Source organism: Cyberlindnera jadinii (assembly GCF_001661405.1).
Source record: "Cyberlindnera jadinii NRRL Y-1542 unplaced genomic scaffold CYBJAscaffold_4, whole genome shotgun sequence".
NCBI classification, from domain to species: Eukaryota; Fungi; Ascomycota; class Saccharomycetes; order Phaffomycetales; family Wickerhamomycetaceae; genus Williopsis; species Williopsis jadinii.
The window spans coordinates 420997-437470 of record NW_017963655.1 but is presented as its reverse complement, the minus strand read 5'-3'; the positions used below and the strand labels follow the sequence as shown (position 1 = coordinate 437470).

Here is a 16474-nt window from a genome sequence, read left to right as displayed (position 1 = left end):
CCTGGAAAGGTCACGAGCCATGTGGCAATCAGCTCCAGATCCTTCCTTCCAGCACCGTGACAGCAGCACCTCACGTGCGCGCAGCCACACAACTGACGGGGTTGCCTGGGGAAGAGCCATCAGCTCGGGCACATGTGTTTACTACGCAATACACGTCCAGCAGAGCGGTGGACTGCATAGCGCTTGCCATTGTACATTGTGACGCGTGCGTGGATGTCCTTTGGAATTCCAAGACGTCGATAACTGATATAGCCTTGTGTCCCGGGCAGCTGGTTGGCGGAGCTGAGTACTTTGTATGCTTCGAAGGCCCCAGATATGGAAACGTTTCCCAAATGGGTAAATGGATGTTTTGCCCACGTTGTCTTGCCATCTCAACGCTTTACGACGTTGCCGCCTACGGACGACCTTAACGGTGTGAACATCGCAGTGCCCAGCGCATGAGTATACCACCACATCGCACGACATTGTGCCCATCTATGCACGGATAGAGCAGCTACCGCTCATATCCAGGTATGGTGCTCAGGGAGTGCGAGTGTTTATCAACAACGTGGGTCATCGTATAGCTGATTGGCGAAAAAGGGTGTGATTTTGGTTTCCGGCTTTTCGCCATAAGTGTAGGTTTAGTTTCAAGTGTCTTGTGTGGAAGACGTACATAGGCCGTTGGACATCGCCATGAGACACATGGTAGAAAAGACGGGCGCGCCCATTGCCGTCCAGGCCACATTGAGATAAGAGGTGGTAGACGTGTGAGTTACCACGTATAAAGAATGGCTCGGAGAGTCAAGCTGGGAAGACACACTTTTAGAAGCTTTACAGAGAGATACGTATCATTCATGATGTACAGTCAATAAGAATCAGGTAAAACACCACGCCAAAGACCCAAATAAAAACCCATACACGGAAACAGGCACGTCCATATCGCACGCTTAGCTGTAGCACGTAGCGATGGCATTTCAAGACTTCTTGCCGAGTATGAACGCCAAGGCAACAGCAGTCCCGGCAAACACAGCGATTCCACCAATCAGTAACTCATTGGTCAAGCCTGGAACGATTTGACCAGCTGTGCCGTCGTTGTTTCCATTGACCACAGGTTTGCCAGACTTGAGCTGTTTCTTCTGATGGTATTCATCCAAGTCAATGTGGTCATCTGGATGGTGGATGAAGATATCGGCTTTGTCCAATCTCAAGCCCTTGTTGATTAGCACACAGTCAATGAGGTCTTGGTCAGAAGTGATGGCAACGATGTCGCCCTCATCGTCTATGTAACTGATTGCAAAGGATTCATGGTTAAGTTCTTGCAGTTCAGGTTTCTTCAACTTGGCGATGATTGCATCTCTAAACACCTCAGTACCGTCGATAGGCTTCACGCTGATTCGATGGACTCTACCACTTGGTGATGTGAATTTGAATGTGAATGGTATCTCTTTGAAGTCCTGTTGTTGTAAAGCGTTAGAAGCACTTTGTGTTTCATTTGTCACACTGATGGAGTCCCCTGGTGCCAAATTGTCATGTACAAGGGAGAATTGGTTGATTTCAGACTGGCTGATGTCTGGAACCAAGTTGGAGCCACTATCAAGTTGAGAATTGGAGTGAACCGACTCGGTATCGTTGTCCAGCGAAGTCCAAAATTTATTCCAAGCTGGGCCTTCAGCGTTTGAGCTTTCTTCGTCATCTGCAGATTTCATCATTGAAATCTGCTCGAGAGTTGCATACGTCAACTTCAACACTTCCACAATACCAATGATCTCGTTGTGATCAACCACTGGTAAGTTCAAGTAGTGACCGTCAAACATCTTTCTCAATGCGGCCTGTATACTGAGCTCCTTTGGTGCAACATCCGGCTGTGCGGTCATAACCCTTATGACACTGACATTCTTTGGGTTGAGACCTGCAGCAATAACCCTGAGAACGACATCTTTCGAAGTGAAGATACCTGTGACGACTTCATTGGCATCTTTCACCAAGACAGCAGTGGTGTGGTTTTCCTTCATCAAAACCGCAGCGTCAAAAACTGACGTCTTGACGTTAACGTAGCATGGCAGAGTGTTTGAGTCCAACACTGATTCCAAAGTTGGACCTGACATTACAGATTTCAAGCTTTCAAAGTATTTCATCACATGCAGTGGTTGTTGTGATACACCAATTTCCATGTGGACACCTTCCAAGGCATCGTGTAATTTTTTAGAACTTTCGTACATTCTCTCCAGTTTCTCCATTGCCTCTTGGTAGCATTTGGTGATATCCAGAACACCAACAATGGAGTTATTGTCATCAATAACAGGTAGATGTCTAAATCCTCTCTGTACCATCAAGTTCAAAGCTTCCGAAGCCGGGGTATCCGCTTTAGCACACATTGGATTAGGCGTCATGATTTGCTCGATCGTGACACCACTGGCATTGACGCCTTTACCGACAACCCTAAATGCCAAATCCTTTGCAGTAAAGATACCCAAGAGTTGTTCTTCATCGTCGACAACAAGAATACAATTCTCACGTTTGGCACTCATCAGCTGTGCAGCTTCTGCTGCAGTGTACGTAGGTTTACACACAACTGCGTCAGAAGGTCTCAGAGACAGAACGGAACCCGGTGCTGAGCCATGTTTGGAACGTTTCTTGGAGCTTGATGTCTTTGTCAATCTCTTCTTGCTGAAGTCGTTCTCCAAGCGACGACGGATGGCCTCATCACGTTTAGATTGACGTTTACGCGATTCCGCCGGATCCACGGATTCGCTAACCAACGGCGTTGACGAAACGCTTGAAGAGATCGCAGATCCTGTCTTCTTCGGTGTCTTAAAAGTTGCCATTTATACTCAGCGTACTCAACTGTCAACAAACGATGGTTGGTGGGATTTGAAGAGTAACAAAAAGGCAGAATGAGAAAAAAAGTAGCACGATCTGGAAAGAAAAACAAACAAAGCTCAAAAGGGTAATTTTCCCAGTTTTTGAGAAAACAACAACAACAAGTAAAAAACGGGCGGTTCATCGTGGTGTCCGGATGTGTCTTTAATGTTTGGGGATGCGTCAGTTTTCCCTGCATTGTCATGGCTACCTGTGTTTACTTGCATAAGTGTTGAAGGGCAATATATACATCCATTGGCAGATCATAATGTGTGGTGCATTGACTTATGGTATCTGTCGATGCCCAAAGTAATATTTATATGCTACAGATCCTTTAGAAATGATACAGTGGCAATTATCGATCGTTGTTTCAAACTTTAGACTCAACAGTTGTACACGGCTGTGGTATATTTCTGGGGGGAAACAAGAACCCAGCTCCTTGTGTGGGGGGGGGGGGGGGCACAGACACCATTCACCATTGTTCATCACAGTACTTAAAGACTGATTGACAATTTATCAACATGGTTAGGAGTTAATACCCATTTGAAGGCTTGTGTTAAAACAAGGAGAATCCTGTGGTAATCTAACAAGCGTAATCGTTTTGGAGTGCTTCTGAAGGATGAGTCAAGGACTTAATCTTAGCCAATTGCCGCTAGTATAAACAGCAACATAGGCCTTGATGATTCCCCGTGCCCCCTAAACGTTCATCCGTCTCTTTAAAATATTCATCACTGCTGAAGGGATTAACTGTTGGAATTGACTTGTTCTGGTCTTAGTTAATCACCAACCCCGACAACTGTTGATCCGAAAGTAGCCATGAGATCAATCTTCAAACCTCTTGAATGGTCACACATTTAACATCGACACCGGAGACTGGAGACATACCTAAAGCATTTCGCCAGCTGTTCAGAAATGTATGATAACCTCTTGGTTAACTTTTAACGTTGCATGGTGTTGCAGATTCTAGTTGTCTTTGTCCCTTCAGGCGAATCCTTTGGACAATGTGTCACCATACAAACCTTTGGACAAATAGACATGTCTCTAATGTGTTATCTACAAGAAATACCACAATCAATTGTCGATTTTCTCCTTATTTGTTCTTCTACTTGGTGATTATTCTCTCTCAAATTCCAGTTATTCAGTTATAAATCTACTGAACTGAAGTGTAGAAGTAGCCAATACGATATGAAACTAATACCAGCGTTTGTCACGAACAGTTCACCAGTGGTCTGGCTTAACAATTTCACAAGGAAGGCAATTGCCAATATGCTTGCCACAGGGACGGTTCCAGAACACGTTGCGCTTATCATGGATGGTAACCGGCGGTACGCCAAAACAAATGGTTTACCAACTCAAGGCGGACATGAAGCAGGAAGCGCCACGCTATTGGAGATCGTTGATGTGTCGTTACAGTTGGGGATCAGACATCTCTCAATATACGCGTTCTCCATCGAAAACTTCAACAGAAGCAAGGAAGAAGTTGATCTGTTGTTCAGTTTACTCGTGGAGCGGTTGGACACATTCTTAGAGCACAGAGAAAGAGTTGATAAGGCACCGGCGGTAAGAATTAGAATTATTGGGAACAAGTCTTTGATTCCACCTCAAACATTGTACAGGTTGGAAAACATCGAAAAGATCACGCAGAATAACACGCAATTGGTATTGAACGTTTGCTTTGCTTATACATCAAGAGATGAAATATCGCATTCAGTGGGGGTATTGGTTGATAAATTCGTGAACCATGAGACCACACGGGTTGATATCGATGAAATCGCCATTTATAACAACTTTTATTTTGGCCCTGAAACACCACCCGTGAATTTGTTAATAAGAACCAGTGGACATACAAGGCTAAGTGACTTTCTCATGTGGCAAGTTTGTGAGGACTCACATATAGAGTTCTTGAATGTTTATTGGCCAAGCTTCACATCGTACCATTTCTATGCCATCTTGGTCAAGTATGGCTACTTCGAAAGCGCACAGCTAGCTGTTGACAAGTTGAATTCATATACAAGTTCCATGATCAGTTACGTTGAAGATGAACCAAGGAAACAGACTGAGCTTCACAGATTACCGCCACACCCACCGTTTGTTTCAGTCTTGGGGAAACGGTAAACTTTCCCTTCTGATTTGCATAAAACGTATGATTGCCATATTCCCGAGCTAATCCGACTTCTTCTTTATAATAACAGTATCTATAACCTTTTTAATCTCTATCTTATTCCGTTCTTTGCTCTTGGCCTCGTTAATCTTTCTGAAAAAGGCATTCAATACAACGACATCCGCCACCAAAGCCAACAATCCACCAAAAAAGCATATGAGCACTCTATAATGCAGCTTGAAAACAGTCGGATTATAAGATGTCCATGTCCAGAGCGCCCATACAACAGCGAATACCGTAACAAGGACATTTATAATATTGGTGATGTATGAGTTCACCTCTTTCCACACCTGAGCAGGAGATTTATACGTATCGTCTCCCTCCAATTTGGTCTTCCCGCGATTCACCATTTGTTGGTATTCATCCTCTTCCAATTTGAGACGTAGTTTGTCCAATTGAGCCTGGAACTCAGGGGAATAATTTCGTTTCTTTGGCTTTGAATCGAAATATGGTTCAAGTCCCTTCAACAATATTGATAGTGGTATGTGTCGAAGGTATTTCTTTTGGACGTAGAGTAAATCATTTGTTGTGATCCAGCCCCTCTCCTTGATAACGGACCCTTGAGGAATGGAGTCCAAATGCTCAACAAGCGGCTTAGGTATACAGAACTTCATCTTGAACTGGTGCACAGGGGAAACAACGGGCCTTCGAAAGTGGGTAATTAAACCAGACAGCGTTTTGTATACACTGGAAGGGGAAAGTACATCAGAACACCCTAACATCCAAACACCGCGACACCCAAACACCGTAACACCCAAACACCTCAGAAATCTGAACTCATACCCTCTTCCCAAAGCCGAAGCTCGGGAAAGCACAACACCCAATCACCGCGAAAAGAAATAATAATTCACGGTAGCGGCAACACTTTACGTGACACTTTGTGACGAAGGTTGCCGCAGTTTTTCCGCTGCAGTTCTAGAAACTTGGTATTTGATATAAGACCAAGCTGAGTTCCTATGTTCCCCTCTACATTTATAAGGACTGCTCACCCTTACCACACTACTCTCCTCTATTCAATTTCCCCCATATTCATAAAACAGTCATAGCACAATGTTCCCAACACTTAGAACAATCAAGGCACCAATCACGCAAACAAACAGACTGAACTTTGCACGTCTCCTATCCATAAAGGCATTGACTACTCCTAATGAGAACGCGCTCAAGTTCCAAGTTGATAGACAGATCCTTGACGATCCAAACTCTTCTTACCAGATCAACGTGCTTAACCAGGCACAAAGTCCGTTGGCAGCAAAGATCTTTGAATACTCCTCTGATGTTGATAACGTGCTCATTGGAAGCAACTTCATCACAGTGAACAAGAACGAATTTGCACACTGGAACCAGGTCAAGCCGGTGGTTGAATCAATTTTGGAGTCCCATCTGACTAAGAAGGAGCCAATCATTGATCTGAAACAAGTTGAAAGATTCCAAACGGGAGCATTGCCTGAGGATGCACGTGGATTCCTCACAGAGGAGGAGCAGGAGATCAGCGAGGAAGTTGCAGAGCTCATTGAAACAAGAATCAGACCTGCGATTCAAGAAGATGGTGGTGATATCGTATTCTTGAGATATCACGATGGTAAAGTATACGTTCAACTCCAGGGTGCATGTACGAGCTGCTCTTTAAGCGATGACACCCTAAAGGCTGGAATCCAAAGCATGTTGAGCCACTACGTTGAAGAAGTTGAGGAAGTGATCAACCTCGCAGAAGTCGAGTTCAACAAGTTTGAAGAGAGACTCAAAGCTCAAAGGGAGAACAGACATTAGATCTGATGAGGGATACCGACACACATAGATATGGTCATTGCATTTAATACTTCGGAGTTTGGCAGGGTGTACATCAATCCTTGCATTGGTTTCAATTCATTTATATCGTTAATAATTCATTCGGTTGGTTAATTACAGGTAATTGCTATTGTTATTCTTCCTTACCATCTTAATCCATTATCATGGCGCTTCAGCATCATTACTCTTGGTTTACCGTTTGTAGTCGCCTTCCCTTAGTCGTGTTCGTACCCGTTGATCCTCTTTGCTAACTTGACATCGATATCAGATACACCACCAATATCATGCGTAGTCAAAGTGATGCACACTTTGTTATATGTTGTGAGTATTGTTGGATGATGCCCCCATAGATGGCTACGCATTGCAACTCTGTTTAGAAATGACCAGGTCTTCTCAAAGTCTTTCAGTTCGAAGTCTTTTGTTATCGAGCCATCCTTCAAGGTCCACCCGGGCAGTTTGGTCAAATGCGTCTTTATGTCTGCCTGTGAAAGCCTCTGTGCGGCCTGTTTGGTGATCTTGTTGTACATTCCTTTCCACTTTGTTCCTTGTCAATGTTTTGATTTGGCGGAGGTGGGAGAAATTGAAAGGGAAAAAAACAAAACACCACAAAAACCCACAAACAAGAAACCCTTCAACAACAACAATAACAACAACAACCACTACAACTGCGGCGGCACACACAGCTGAGGAAGAAAGGCAACGGAAAAAGGATGTCACTAACCTCAGAAGAGCTGAACTATCTCATCTGGAGATACTTACAAGAAAGAGGGCTAGAGGTCTCGTCATTGGCGCTGTTGGATGAAACGTCTGTTTATGACTTTGATACTAAGTACGGTAAACAAGTGCCCATGGGCTCGTTGGTGAACTTGGTACAGAAGGGGATACTGTACTCGCTAACTGATCAGCTGATTGAGCCGAATGGTAGAGATAAAGGTGTTGTCAGTTTCAACAGCGACAAGATAAATCTGTTCAACGCTTTGGGTGTTGACATTGCGCTGAACGGTGTTGAGCCAAATAGAGAAAGAGTTGGAGAAAACGGTAACGGTAGCGGTAGCGGTAGCAGTGGTGGTGACGCCAACCGCGGTGGGAACAGCGTAAGTGACGGTAAGGATGTAAACATGGATAAGGACGGTGATAGGGAGAACTCACCAGGGTTCATCAAAATACTACAGAAGAAACTTGGATTCGGTGAACCAACGCTGTCGTTGTCAACAAATCCAAAGTCGTCGAGTGTGCTGGCGTATGGATTGACAGAGGCAAGGGCGAAGATTAAAGTGCTGTACCAAGGAGAGGAGAAGACGGTGCTTTTGAACCATCCATTAAAGACCTTTACAGATAGAAACATAAATTCTGGTGATGTCTGCTCATTGGCCTGGTCACCAAATGGCGATTTACTCATTACCGCAGTGGAAAGCGGTGAGTTGAGATTGTGGTCTGCTGATGGTAAGCTACGAAATGTTATGGTTCAACACCAGTCACCAGTGGTGCTTATAGAATGGAGTCCCGATGGCAGTTCAATATTGACCACAGACACAACTAACGTCTCTATTATTTGGGACTCACTGTCAGGTCATGTTAAACAGACCATTGATACTCTGAAGCCTGACACTACACTGACAACGCCTACAGGTCAGGACCAGATAGTTGCATTGGGTGTTGATTCCACGTGGATTGACGACTCAAAATTCATCATTCCTGGGTTCAACGGTTCTGCCTTGGTTTTCGAGCTGGGTCAACACTCACCAATTGGTACGCTAATTGGCCATTCCAAGGCAATATCTGTAATGAAGTTCAACTCAAACAATAAGTTGTTGTTAACCGCATCTGATGATCGTTCCATGAGAATATGGGATGGTGGCAATTTCAACAGTACACACGTGTTATTGGGACACTCACAACCTATAACGTTCGCAGACTGGCTGAATGATAAGTTGATCCTAAGTTGTTCTCTAGATGCCACTGTCAGGGTATGGGAAGCATTAACCGGCCAACAAATAACCATGGAATTCACCGATGGAGTACCGATATTGTTTGCGTCATTATCGCCTAATGGGGGTGAAAAATTGGCTATTGGAACTACAGAGAGTGTTGTTACGATTTATGACATTGTCATGGGAGATAGAAGTGTAAAGATCAACGCAGTGGCACAGTATCAACCAGACGTACCTGAAGGTGAGGACGAAAACTACATGACGAGTTTAGATTGGAGTATCACAGGAGATGTTGTCATTGCCGGTTATTCAAAGGCTGAAAGTGTGATAATTGGTGTATAACCTGTACATATGTGTGTGCTTCGTTGTTCTTTTGTATTATAAACAATGATGAATCATCATTATCACGGAGCAGGAGTTGGTGTTGCACTTGTAGTACCTTGTCGTTGTTGTTGTTGTTGTTGTTGTTGTTGAGCAGGGTCGATCTTCCTCTTCTTTTTTCTGTTACCCAGCACTGCTGGTTTACGTCTTAGCTTGTTGATGACATGATGATCAAAATCTGAATCACAAGCTGGACATTTCTCATCCTTTGGTATTTCACTTAGAATGCAAAGACATACAGAGCAGACAAACCCAATGTCGACAACTTTCCCAGTCTGGAAGCATGATGCTCTAAAGTCGATGTCCCTTGTTGTCGGTTTGATGACGATGTTTCGCAATGAAGGGTCGATGAAGAAAGCGGTGGCAAAATACTGCACCAAACCATCTAAGTTGTCAATGTTTAGATAAACACCGTTCGTAGCGTCTGCAGCTTGTTGCAAGAACGTTGCCTGTGAAGATAGTTGACACACGTTGATAGGGATCTTCATCTTTTGAGCAGCAAATATACAGTTCATTATTGGAATGTACTTCAAGTGTTCATCAGGCGAAGTGTTCACAATCAGTATACGAGATTTCACCAGCGAATCCTTCTGCTGCACCTTGTTTATGTATGAAAGTGCCAATGACAAAGAGCTCGAAAGCATGTTCTTTGGAGGCTTCGTGGAGGGGATTGACGATAGCAGAGAGTCAAGGTTCTGTATAAAAGTGTCGTCGACGAGCTTGAACTGTCTGTACATCTGGGACTTGATGAAAGATCTACCATTTGAAGAACGCGCCTCTGAAGCCGGAGTGGCGGACCGAGAAACGGAATCTGGAGATTGCTCCTTTTCAGTAGAATGCTGTTGTTGGCCTTGACCGTGGTGTTGATGTTGATGCTGATGTTGGCGATGATGTTCGTCGTCTGACGTTGTTGGGAAGATCACTTTTGCCCCATCAGTATGTGATGCAATGACAACCACGGTATTTGCACTGTTCAAAGCGAGGTGGGAGTTAATGGCGATCAGCAAAGATCGTAGGACCCTCTTTAGAGCATCCTTCTCACCCAATTGCTCCCATTGAACAGGGTTGGTGTCTAGTATCACAGCCAGAAGAGAGGGTGATTCCACTGTGAAGGTTAGTACGCAGATGGAGACACGAAACGAACAAATAGGCACGTACCACTCGACGACTTTGAGACTTTCTCAGTGGTGAACGCTTTATCAGCAATGGCGTCCATTTCCCTATTGTTCCTGAGGTTGTTCTGTCTGGAGTGCTCCCTGTGATGGGGGAGCTCTGTAAGGAGTAAAGTGAAAAATTTCCCCGATAGTGGTAGAATCAAGCAAACAAGGCCATCATCAAGCTACAACACCACTGAATAGAAGGAAGATAATGACAAAGAGAAGGAAATCCAGCCAGAAAACACAGAGTAAGAAGTCAAGGACAGAGCAAGACGGGGCTCCTCGCCAATTGGACCCTGTTTTTGGACAGTACAGGGCTCTTCCTGTATCGCTAGAGGTGCTGGACAGGGTCACCGAGGACAGCATACCTACCAATGCAGAGGAGTATCTGGCCATTGTAAGGTGAGTGGGTCATTGTGCCCTTTGAGTACTACAGACTAACAGTTGAGGAACCAACCTCGTATAGGAAGCAGGCTGAGAACAGCTCATCTGTGATGTTTGTGCCGAGGAGTACGCCTGATGAGTCTACAGAGGCCCAAAGGGAGCTCGTCACGGAACAGCAGAACGACGTGGACTCGTTCCATTCAGCAGTTGTTGAAGAGTTTAGACTACAGAGGGATCAGCTGCCAGAAGCTGGAACACTCGACATCCCTTCCGGGTTCATATTCCCATTGACATTCACATCGTGGAGACAGTACATGATGACGCACGATCCCACTGTGGAATTGGTCTCGAACATGGACCACGAGCTCACGATAAAGCTGCTGATATACTCAACCAAGTGGCTATCACCACGGATCCCACAGAGGCTGTCACAATGGATGTACGCCATAATGACCAGGGTATCTGAGCCCTTGGAGGCCTCTGACGTCAGTGTTCTGCGAGATTTGGCGAAGAGGGCGAAGACACTCTCCAACAGGGACCAATTGGACGACACCACGCTGTTCACGCTTCAATTCGTCATCACCATCGTCGGTGCAGTGTTTGGACAGCGTGATCTGCTGAGCTGAAGAGGCCTCATCTTCACGCTGTTCTTCGCTCTCTTCCACCTTCTGTTTGCGGAATGGATTCTGTGGAGGGAGTCCCGCGCTACGTCATACCGTTTTGGGACTTGTATCTACACGCATATAAATAGTGAGCCCATCGCAACATTTCGTTATCTTCAACCGTGTAGTTGCCATCAATTGGCCCATCAATCGAGGAAGACACAATGGGCAAAGTCGTTGTTTTAGGGTGAGTTCGGTGGCGTGTGTGGATGATGTTCCATGGTGACTAATAGGGTGTTCAGAGCTGGTGTATCAGGGCTGACATGCGCGTTGTACCTTCAAGATGAAGGACACAGTGTGACGATTATTGGCAGACACATTCCTGGGGATTTGGATATCAGATACACTTCTCCATATGCTGGTGCCAATTGGCACTCGTTTGCCAGCGCGGATGATAAGGTCACACAGGATATTGACATTGTTGGGTATAACAAGTTCCTGGAGCTGGCCAGCGAGCCTGGCGCAGGGGTTCACATAGTTCCAAGCGTCAACTTTGTGAGAAAGGATGGCTTACATGAGGGTAAGGTGAAGATCCCGTGGTTTGCCAGTAGAGTGCAGAACTTCCACCTGTTGAGCAAAGACGAGTATCCACAGATTGAGGACTTTGTTGGTGGCTGGGGCATGGACTCAGTGACCATCTCAACGACGATATACCTGAACTATTTATTGCAGAAATTTCTGAACAAAGGTGGCGTGTTGAAACGTGTGGAGGTAAAGCACGTCAATGAGGCCTTCAACCACCATCAGTCCGGTGAAAAGGCAGATTTGGTTATCAACTGTACCGGGTTATCTGCACGGTTCCTCGGGGGAGTTGAAGATGAGAAGTGCTTCCCAATCCGTGGGCAGGTTCTCTGGGCAAGAAACAATGCCACCAGACAAGTTTCTGTGAAGATCAAGGGAAACTACGAGGGCGAGTCTCTATACATGTTCCCGAGAAAGGAAGGAGGATGTATCATTGGAGGCACGTTCCTTAAGAATCAATGGGGCTCGAAACCAGACCCTGAGCTGACCAAGCGTATGGTTGCCCGTGCTGAGAAGTACATCCCTGAGTTGATTGATCCCAAACTGGGCAATCCAAGCCACATTGAGGTGTTTGGAGAGAACGTTGGTCTCAGACCAGCAAGAGAAGGTGGTGTTCGTGTTGAAAGAGAAGGTAACATCATTCATAACTACGGTGTCGGCCCTGCAGGTTACCAATCGTCCTTTGGCATAGCTGAGAAAGTGATTCAGCTATCAAAGGAGTTCTTTAGATCCTCTAAACTGTGATAACTGGGCATGATATCAGTATTCACACAACTCGCCATGTGTATCCGGGTAAATAAAAATTGGCAATACACGGATAAATGAACCTAAACCGGTCTCCCGGGCAACTTGACAACCCCCGGAAAAAGTTCTAGAACGCTAAAGAAGAAAACATAAAATTTCACAGGCTCATCGCAACTATAAAAACACACACACAGCACACAACACAGCTGTGAAAGGAAGACATCAACACGGTTCAATCGCACGGGAAACACACAGATCATGGATAAAATACTGAACTGGTCATTAGCGCAACAGGACCCTGAGACTGCTGGGAAGGTGCCAGCTCCTGATTCCAAGCTTCTTGCGAAGCTGTTTGGAGCCGCTGACGATCCACAGCTGATGAAGGAGGCCATTGCAGTGGTTCAATCCGAGGAGGCGGAGTTGGAGACCAAGCTGACGGCGTTGGAGAACTTCGAGATGCTCATTGAGAACCTGGACAACGCCAACAACATTGAGAACATGAAGATGTGGGATGCGATCATAGATCTGCTCTCGCTGGAGAAGGAACTGGAGTTACAGCAGTTGGCATGCTCCATTGTGGGAACAGCTGTACAGAACAACGACAAGTCGCAAGCAGATTTCACCAAGTATCCACAGGGTGTACCGAGTCTGATTGCGCTTGCGCACAAGAAGGAGTCGAGACTGAAGAGTCTCTATGCTCTTTCCAGTCTGATCAGAAACAATACAAAGGCTTATGAGTCCTTTGACGAGCACAAAGGATGGGAGTTGATTGGGCCTATACTCTCGGATGATGAGACTGACAATAAGACGAAGTTGAGATCTTTGAGTCTGTTAAGCTCGATCCTGAGCTCAGGGAAACAAGAGGACGTTTGGGATCACATTAGACAATACGATATTGTGATCAAGTTGGCATCGTTGATATCAAAGGAGAATGACATTTCACTCGTTGACAAGGCTATCAACATTATAGTGGAATTGATCAGGGCTGGCTTCAAATTCACGGACAGTGATCGTAAAGTAATAACGGAGAAAGTTGGCTTCATCGAGACAGAGTTGATGGATGTGGTTAACTTGGATGACGTGCAGATCTTGAGGCAAGTAACTCTTTGAATTTACAGCTGGAAACAGGCTTACTAATAATATGTGCGTGTGTCTTTATAGATCCTTTTATAAGCTGGAGCTCATAAAGAACAGGAAAAGCCATTCTAAATAAATCATATGCTGTTCCAATTAGTCCATATGTAGCAATTCTTTATCGTCGTGAGACTTGAAGAGTTTTATAATTGTGGATTCGATGTTGGTGTTCATCACTGCTCGACCATCATCACCATAGGGTAACCTGCCATTGCACTGCTGTACAGTCTGATATAGAGAAGACAACGAGGGAAAGTTATTGGTGATTCTCTTTGCTCTCGGTTCAGTGACAAACTTCAACTCCAGGAGCATTTTGAAATACGTATCTCGAATATCTTTTCCAGACTTGATATTACCAACGTTGGCAAACTCTGGGTGACGAACTAGCTTATCGTAGCGGGCTTGTGCGATTGCGTAGGTGAAGGACTGTAACCAAACAGTGGTTTCGTGAACATTCTTTGTTGTGAAGATTCTAAACCCATAGACTTTCAGCTGTGCCAACGTGGTCTCCAATTCCTCAAGGTTCAGTTGTTCTTCCAGTGTTTGCTTCTTCTTCCTTCTTTTATTGGGTTCTTCAACAGAGCTACCTCGTATTCGCTCAGTGTACCTTCTATTCTCAGCGTTTTTGACCTTTTGAACCAACTGATCCCATCCTATTAACATGATAACAATGGTGCTAAATCTCGGATTATCCTTCTTGAACCGATTCAGCTTGTTCAATATCGTCTCCATTGACATTATCGTGACAAAGTCCTTGGCATCATAAACAAGACAGCACTTGTCTTCCTCAATTACCCTAGGAGATGTCGGCATAAACGAATCAGTGACCTGGTCATACTCAGCGTTGACTTTTCTTTGCCACGTAATGAATGGATCTGCTTTATGGTATTCACGGATTTCAATTCCAAAGAGAATCTCCTCGCACTGCTTACTCTTGATCAAAGATAGCACTGAGTCGGGAATGCTTATAACCATTTCTGATAAAAGATCTTCTTTCTTCCTCGTGACTGTATTGGCGTCTTTCCAACGCCGCAGTTCTTCCTTCTCCAGCCTCTTCTCCGCTGATGTTTTCTTACCAGAGGTGTTTCTCGTAGTAGCATTGTTGGTTGAACTGCTAGATACTGTTGTCGTTGTACTGTGCTGATTATCGGATGTTGAAGCATGAAGTACTTTGTTCTTCGAGGAGCTAAAAGAGCTCGGTGCCTTTTCATCAAAGTCTGGTGATGACGTGAAGTCAATAGTTTCATCTTCCTCTTGTACGACATCCATTGTTACTTCATGGTCCCTTTCTTGCTGTTCGATAGATCTAGCGAATTGTTCATCCAGTCGCTCTCTTTCTCTTTGCTTTCTGAGATGGTCATGCTTCTCCCTGGTTGTTGAGGCATTCTTTATCAGCTTCTTCAAGAATGGATTGGCATGTCCAACAGAGGTCGTTATAAGTCGTTTGTCGAACTCGTAGTTCTCAGGAAGTTGTTTTGGTGCCTTGTGGGACACAGCCACGAGGCTTTCTTCATCATCGCTTGATGATGAACTTGATAGTATAACGTCGTGCCGTACGATCGACGGTGTATCCTCATCATCGCCAGTTTCATCGACATCTTTACTTTTGTTTCCTTTGGAGTACGACGGCGACTTCATTGCCACTGGAATGATGCTCGACAGAGATGAGTCCTCATCCTCATCAAACGGAACAAATAGGGATGGCTGAATAGGTTTGGCACGTGTAGACTTATTCGCATCATCGTCTAGTAGATTGAAGCCGTCATCCTTAGCTGAGATGACACTGTTCGATGGTTTGTGTGCTTGTTTGGACAATGGGGCTGGAATACCTGGACTATCGACACCAATGTCTTCATAAGAATGAGAAACGTGCTTCCTATATGAATCAACCTTTGGCGGTGTAGAGATCAACGGTTTGTCCGTTTGCACAAGGTTTGAAACAGTTGAAACACGTCGTGACATCACAGATGATTCACCTACATCGTCATCACTATCGCTGATATCGTCACAGAAGGACTTGAGAACCCTGTCAGCCCTCAGCTTTCGCAACATGGTATCATCCTTGTGATGCGACACCTTCGGGCTGGACTCAATAGTTATAGCATCGTACGAAATCTGGCGTATATCGGCCGTCGTGGGCTCTGCTGGAGCTGAAGACTTGGGCAACGGGGACACCGCGTGCAACCCACCAACGTTGCGGTCCTCTATGCCATTCTGTTGCGTAGACGTCACTGGCTCCTCGGAAAGGCTATGGTGCAATGTTAGACAAGTCCTCTGGAAACATGAAGCTCTAAACCATACATCTCAACAACATCGCCATCGGAATCTGAGATCAGAACCACTGAAGCATCCATCGTTGGTCCACACAGGGATTCCGGTACTGAACCGCGTGAGTGTGACGATGAAGCCATCAAAACATTGGCGTGGAAAAACACATCAACAGGCATAAAACACGGAAAACACATACAAACAAACAAACAAACAAACAAAAAAACGAATATATACTGGCAAAGCTCGAAGATCAAGACATCAAAATCAACACGGAAACACACTACATAAGCATATTCATCCAATTGATGTGTACGATCACTGTTACGACGTAGGCAACGCTGTGAGGCAGAAGTGCTCAGCATTGATGAGCTGAGATGCCGAACATGTAAAAAAAAGAGAATGCGATAATTGACAACCGCGAGGTTCGAACTCGCGCCTCCGAAGAGACCAGGACCTTAACCTGGCGCCTTAGACCACTCGGCCAGGTTGCCAAATTCACGGAAG

The 16474-nt window shown here is 45.1% G+C and overlaps 11 protein-coding genes and 1 non-coding gene across 12 annotated transcripts; 6 read left to right on the top strand and 6 right to left on the bottom strand.

Annotated features, from left to right (window-relative positions):
- Positions 1–953: 953 nt before the first annotated feature.
- CYBJADRAFT_125691 (CBS-domain-containing protein) lies at positions 954–2804 on the bottom strand (the record flags this gene model as incomplete). Its single annotated transcript, XM_020212608.1, has 1 exon — positions 954–2804. One exon carries the CDS (start codon positions 2802–2804, stop codon positions 954–956), a length of 1851 nt encoding a protein of 616 aa, XP_020071345.1.
- A 1219-nt stretch (positions 2805–4023) lies between these two features.
- Positions 4024–4953, top strand: CYBJADRAFT_125801 (undecaprenyl diphosphate synthase family protein; the record flags this gene model as incomplete). Its single annotated transcript, XM_020212617.1, has 1 exon — positions 4024–4953. The coding sequence occupies one exon, from the start codon at positions 4024–4026 to the stop codon at positions 4951–4953; it is 930 nt and encodes a 309-aa protein (XP_020071344.1).
- A 66-nt stretch (positions 4954–5019) lies between these two features.
- On the bottom strand, positions 5020–5421 carry VPH2 (Vph2p; the record flags this gene model as incomplete). Its single annotated transcript, XM_020212186.1, has 1 exon — positions 5020–5421. A coding segment is annotated over one exon (402 nt), but the record flags the coding sequence as incomplete, so codon positions are not given.
- Positions 5422–5957: 536 nt separating this feature from the next.
- NFU1 (Nfu1p) lies at positions 5958–7232 on the top strand. The gene has a single exon (XM_020214724.1). The coding sequence runs from the start codon at positions 6050–6052 to the stop codon at positions 6764–6766; it is 717 nt and encodes a 238-aa protein (XP_020071342.1). The 5' UTR covers positions 5958–6049; the 3' UTR covers positions 6767–7232.
- Positions 6884–7401, bottom strand: MCO14 (4a-hydroxytetrahydrobiopterin dehydratase). The gene has a single exon (XM_020217890.1). It carries the CDS (start codon positions 7309–7311, stop codon positions 7000–7002), a length of 312 nt encoding a protein of 103 aa, XP_020071341.1. The 5' UTR covers positions 7312–7401; the 3' UTR covers positions 6884–6999.
- Positions 7402–7431: 30 nt separating this feature from the next.
- On the top strand, positions 7432–9131 carry SIF2 (Sif2p). Its single transcript, XM_020214723.1, has one exon. The coding sequence runs from the start codon at positions 7495–7497 to the stop codon at positions 9055–9057; it is 1563 nt and encodes a 520-aa protein (XP_020071340.1). The 5' UTR covers positions 7432–7494; the 3' UTR covers positions 9058–9131.
- Positions 9120–10312, bottom strand: TFB4 (TFIIH/NER complex subunit TFB4; the record flags this gene model as incomplete). Its single annotated transcript, XM_020216315.1, has 2 exons — positions 9120–10201; positions 10255–10312. 2 exons carry the CDS (start codon positions 10310–10312, stop codon positions 9120–9122), a joined length of 1140 nt encoding a protein of 379 aa, XP_020071339.1.
- Positions 10313–10464: 152 nt separating this feature from the next.
- CYBJADRAFT_172281 (SIP1 domain-containing protein) lies at positions 10465–11263 on the top strand (the record flags this gene model as incomplete). Its single annotated transcript, XM_020216314.1, has 2 exons — positions 10465–10655; positions 10720–11263. The coding sequence occupies 2 exons, from the start codon at positions 10465–10467 to the stop codon at positions 11261–11263; spliced, it is 735 nt and encodes a 244-aa protein (XP_020071338.1).
- A 200-nt stretch (positions 11264–11463) lies between these two features.
- On the top strand, positions 11464–12565 carry CYBJADRAFT_172280 (FAD-dependent oxidoreductase; the record flags this gene model as incomplete). Its single annotated transcript, XM_020216313.1, has 2 exons — positions 11464–11486; positions 11542–12565. The coding sequence occupies 2 exons, from the start codon at positions 11464–11466 to the stop codon at positions 12563–12565; spliced, it is 1047 nt and encodes a 348-aa protein (XP_020071337.1).
- A 258-nt stretch (positions 12566–12823) lies between these two features.
- FES1 (Hsp70 nucleotide exchange factor FES1) lies at positions 12824–13675 on the top strand (the record flags this gene model as incomplete). The annotated part of the gene is made up of 1 exon (XM_020213635.1): positions 12824–13675. The coding sequence occupies one exon, from the start codon at positions 12824–12826 to the stop codon at positions 13673–13675; it is 852 nt and encodes a 283-aa protein (XP_020071336.1).
- Positions 13676–13795: 120 nt separating this feature from the next.
- MMS4 (Mms4p) lies at positions 13796–16053 on the bottom strand (the record flags this gene model as incomplete). The annotated part of the gene is made up of 2 exons (XM_020217343.1): positions 13796–15947; positions 16001–16053. The coding sequence occupies 2 exons, from the start codon at positions 16051–16053 to the stop codon at positions 13796–13798; spliced, it is 2205 nt and encodes a 734-aa protein (XP_020071335.1).
- Positions 16054–16379: 326 nt separating this feature from the next.
- On the bottom strand, positions 16380–16461 carry CYBJADRAFT_t67. The gene has a single exon. It is a non-coding gene; the product is annotated as a tRNA-Leu (tRNA).
- Positions 16462–16474: the final 13 nt, after the last annotated feature.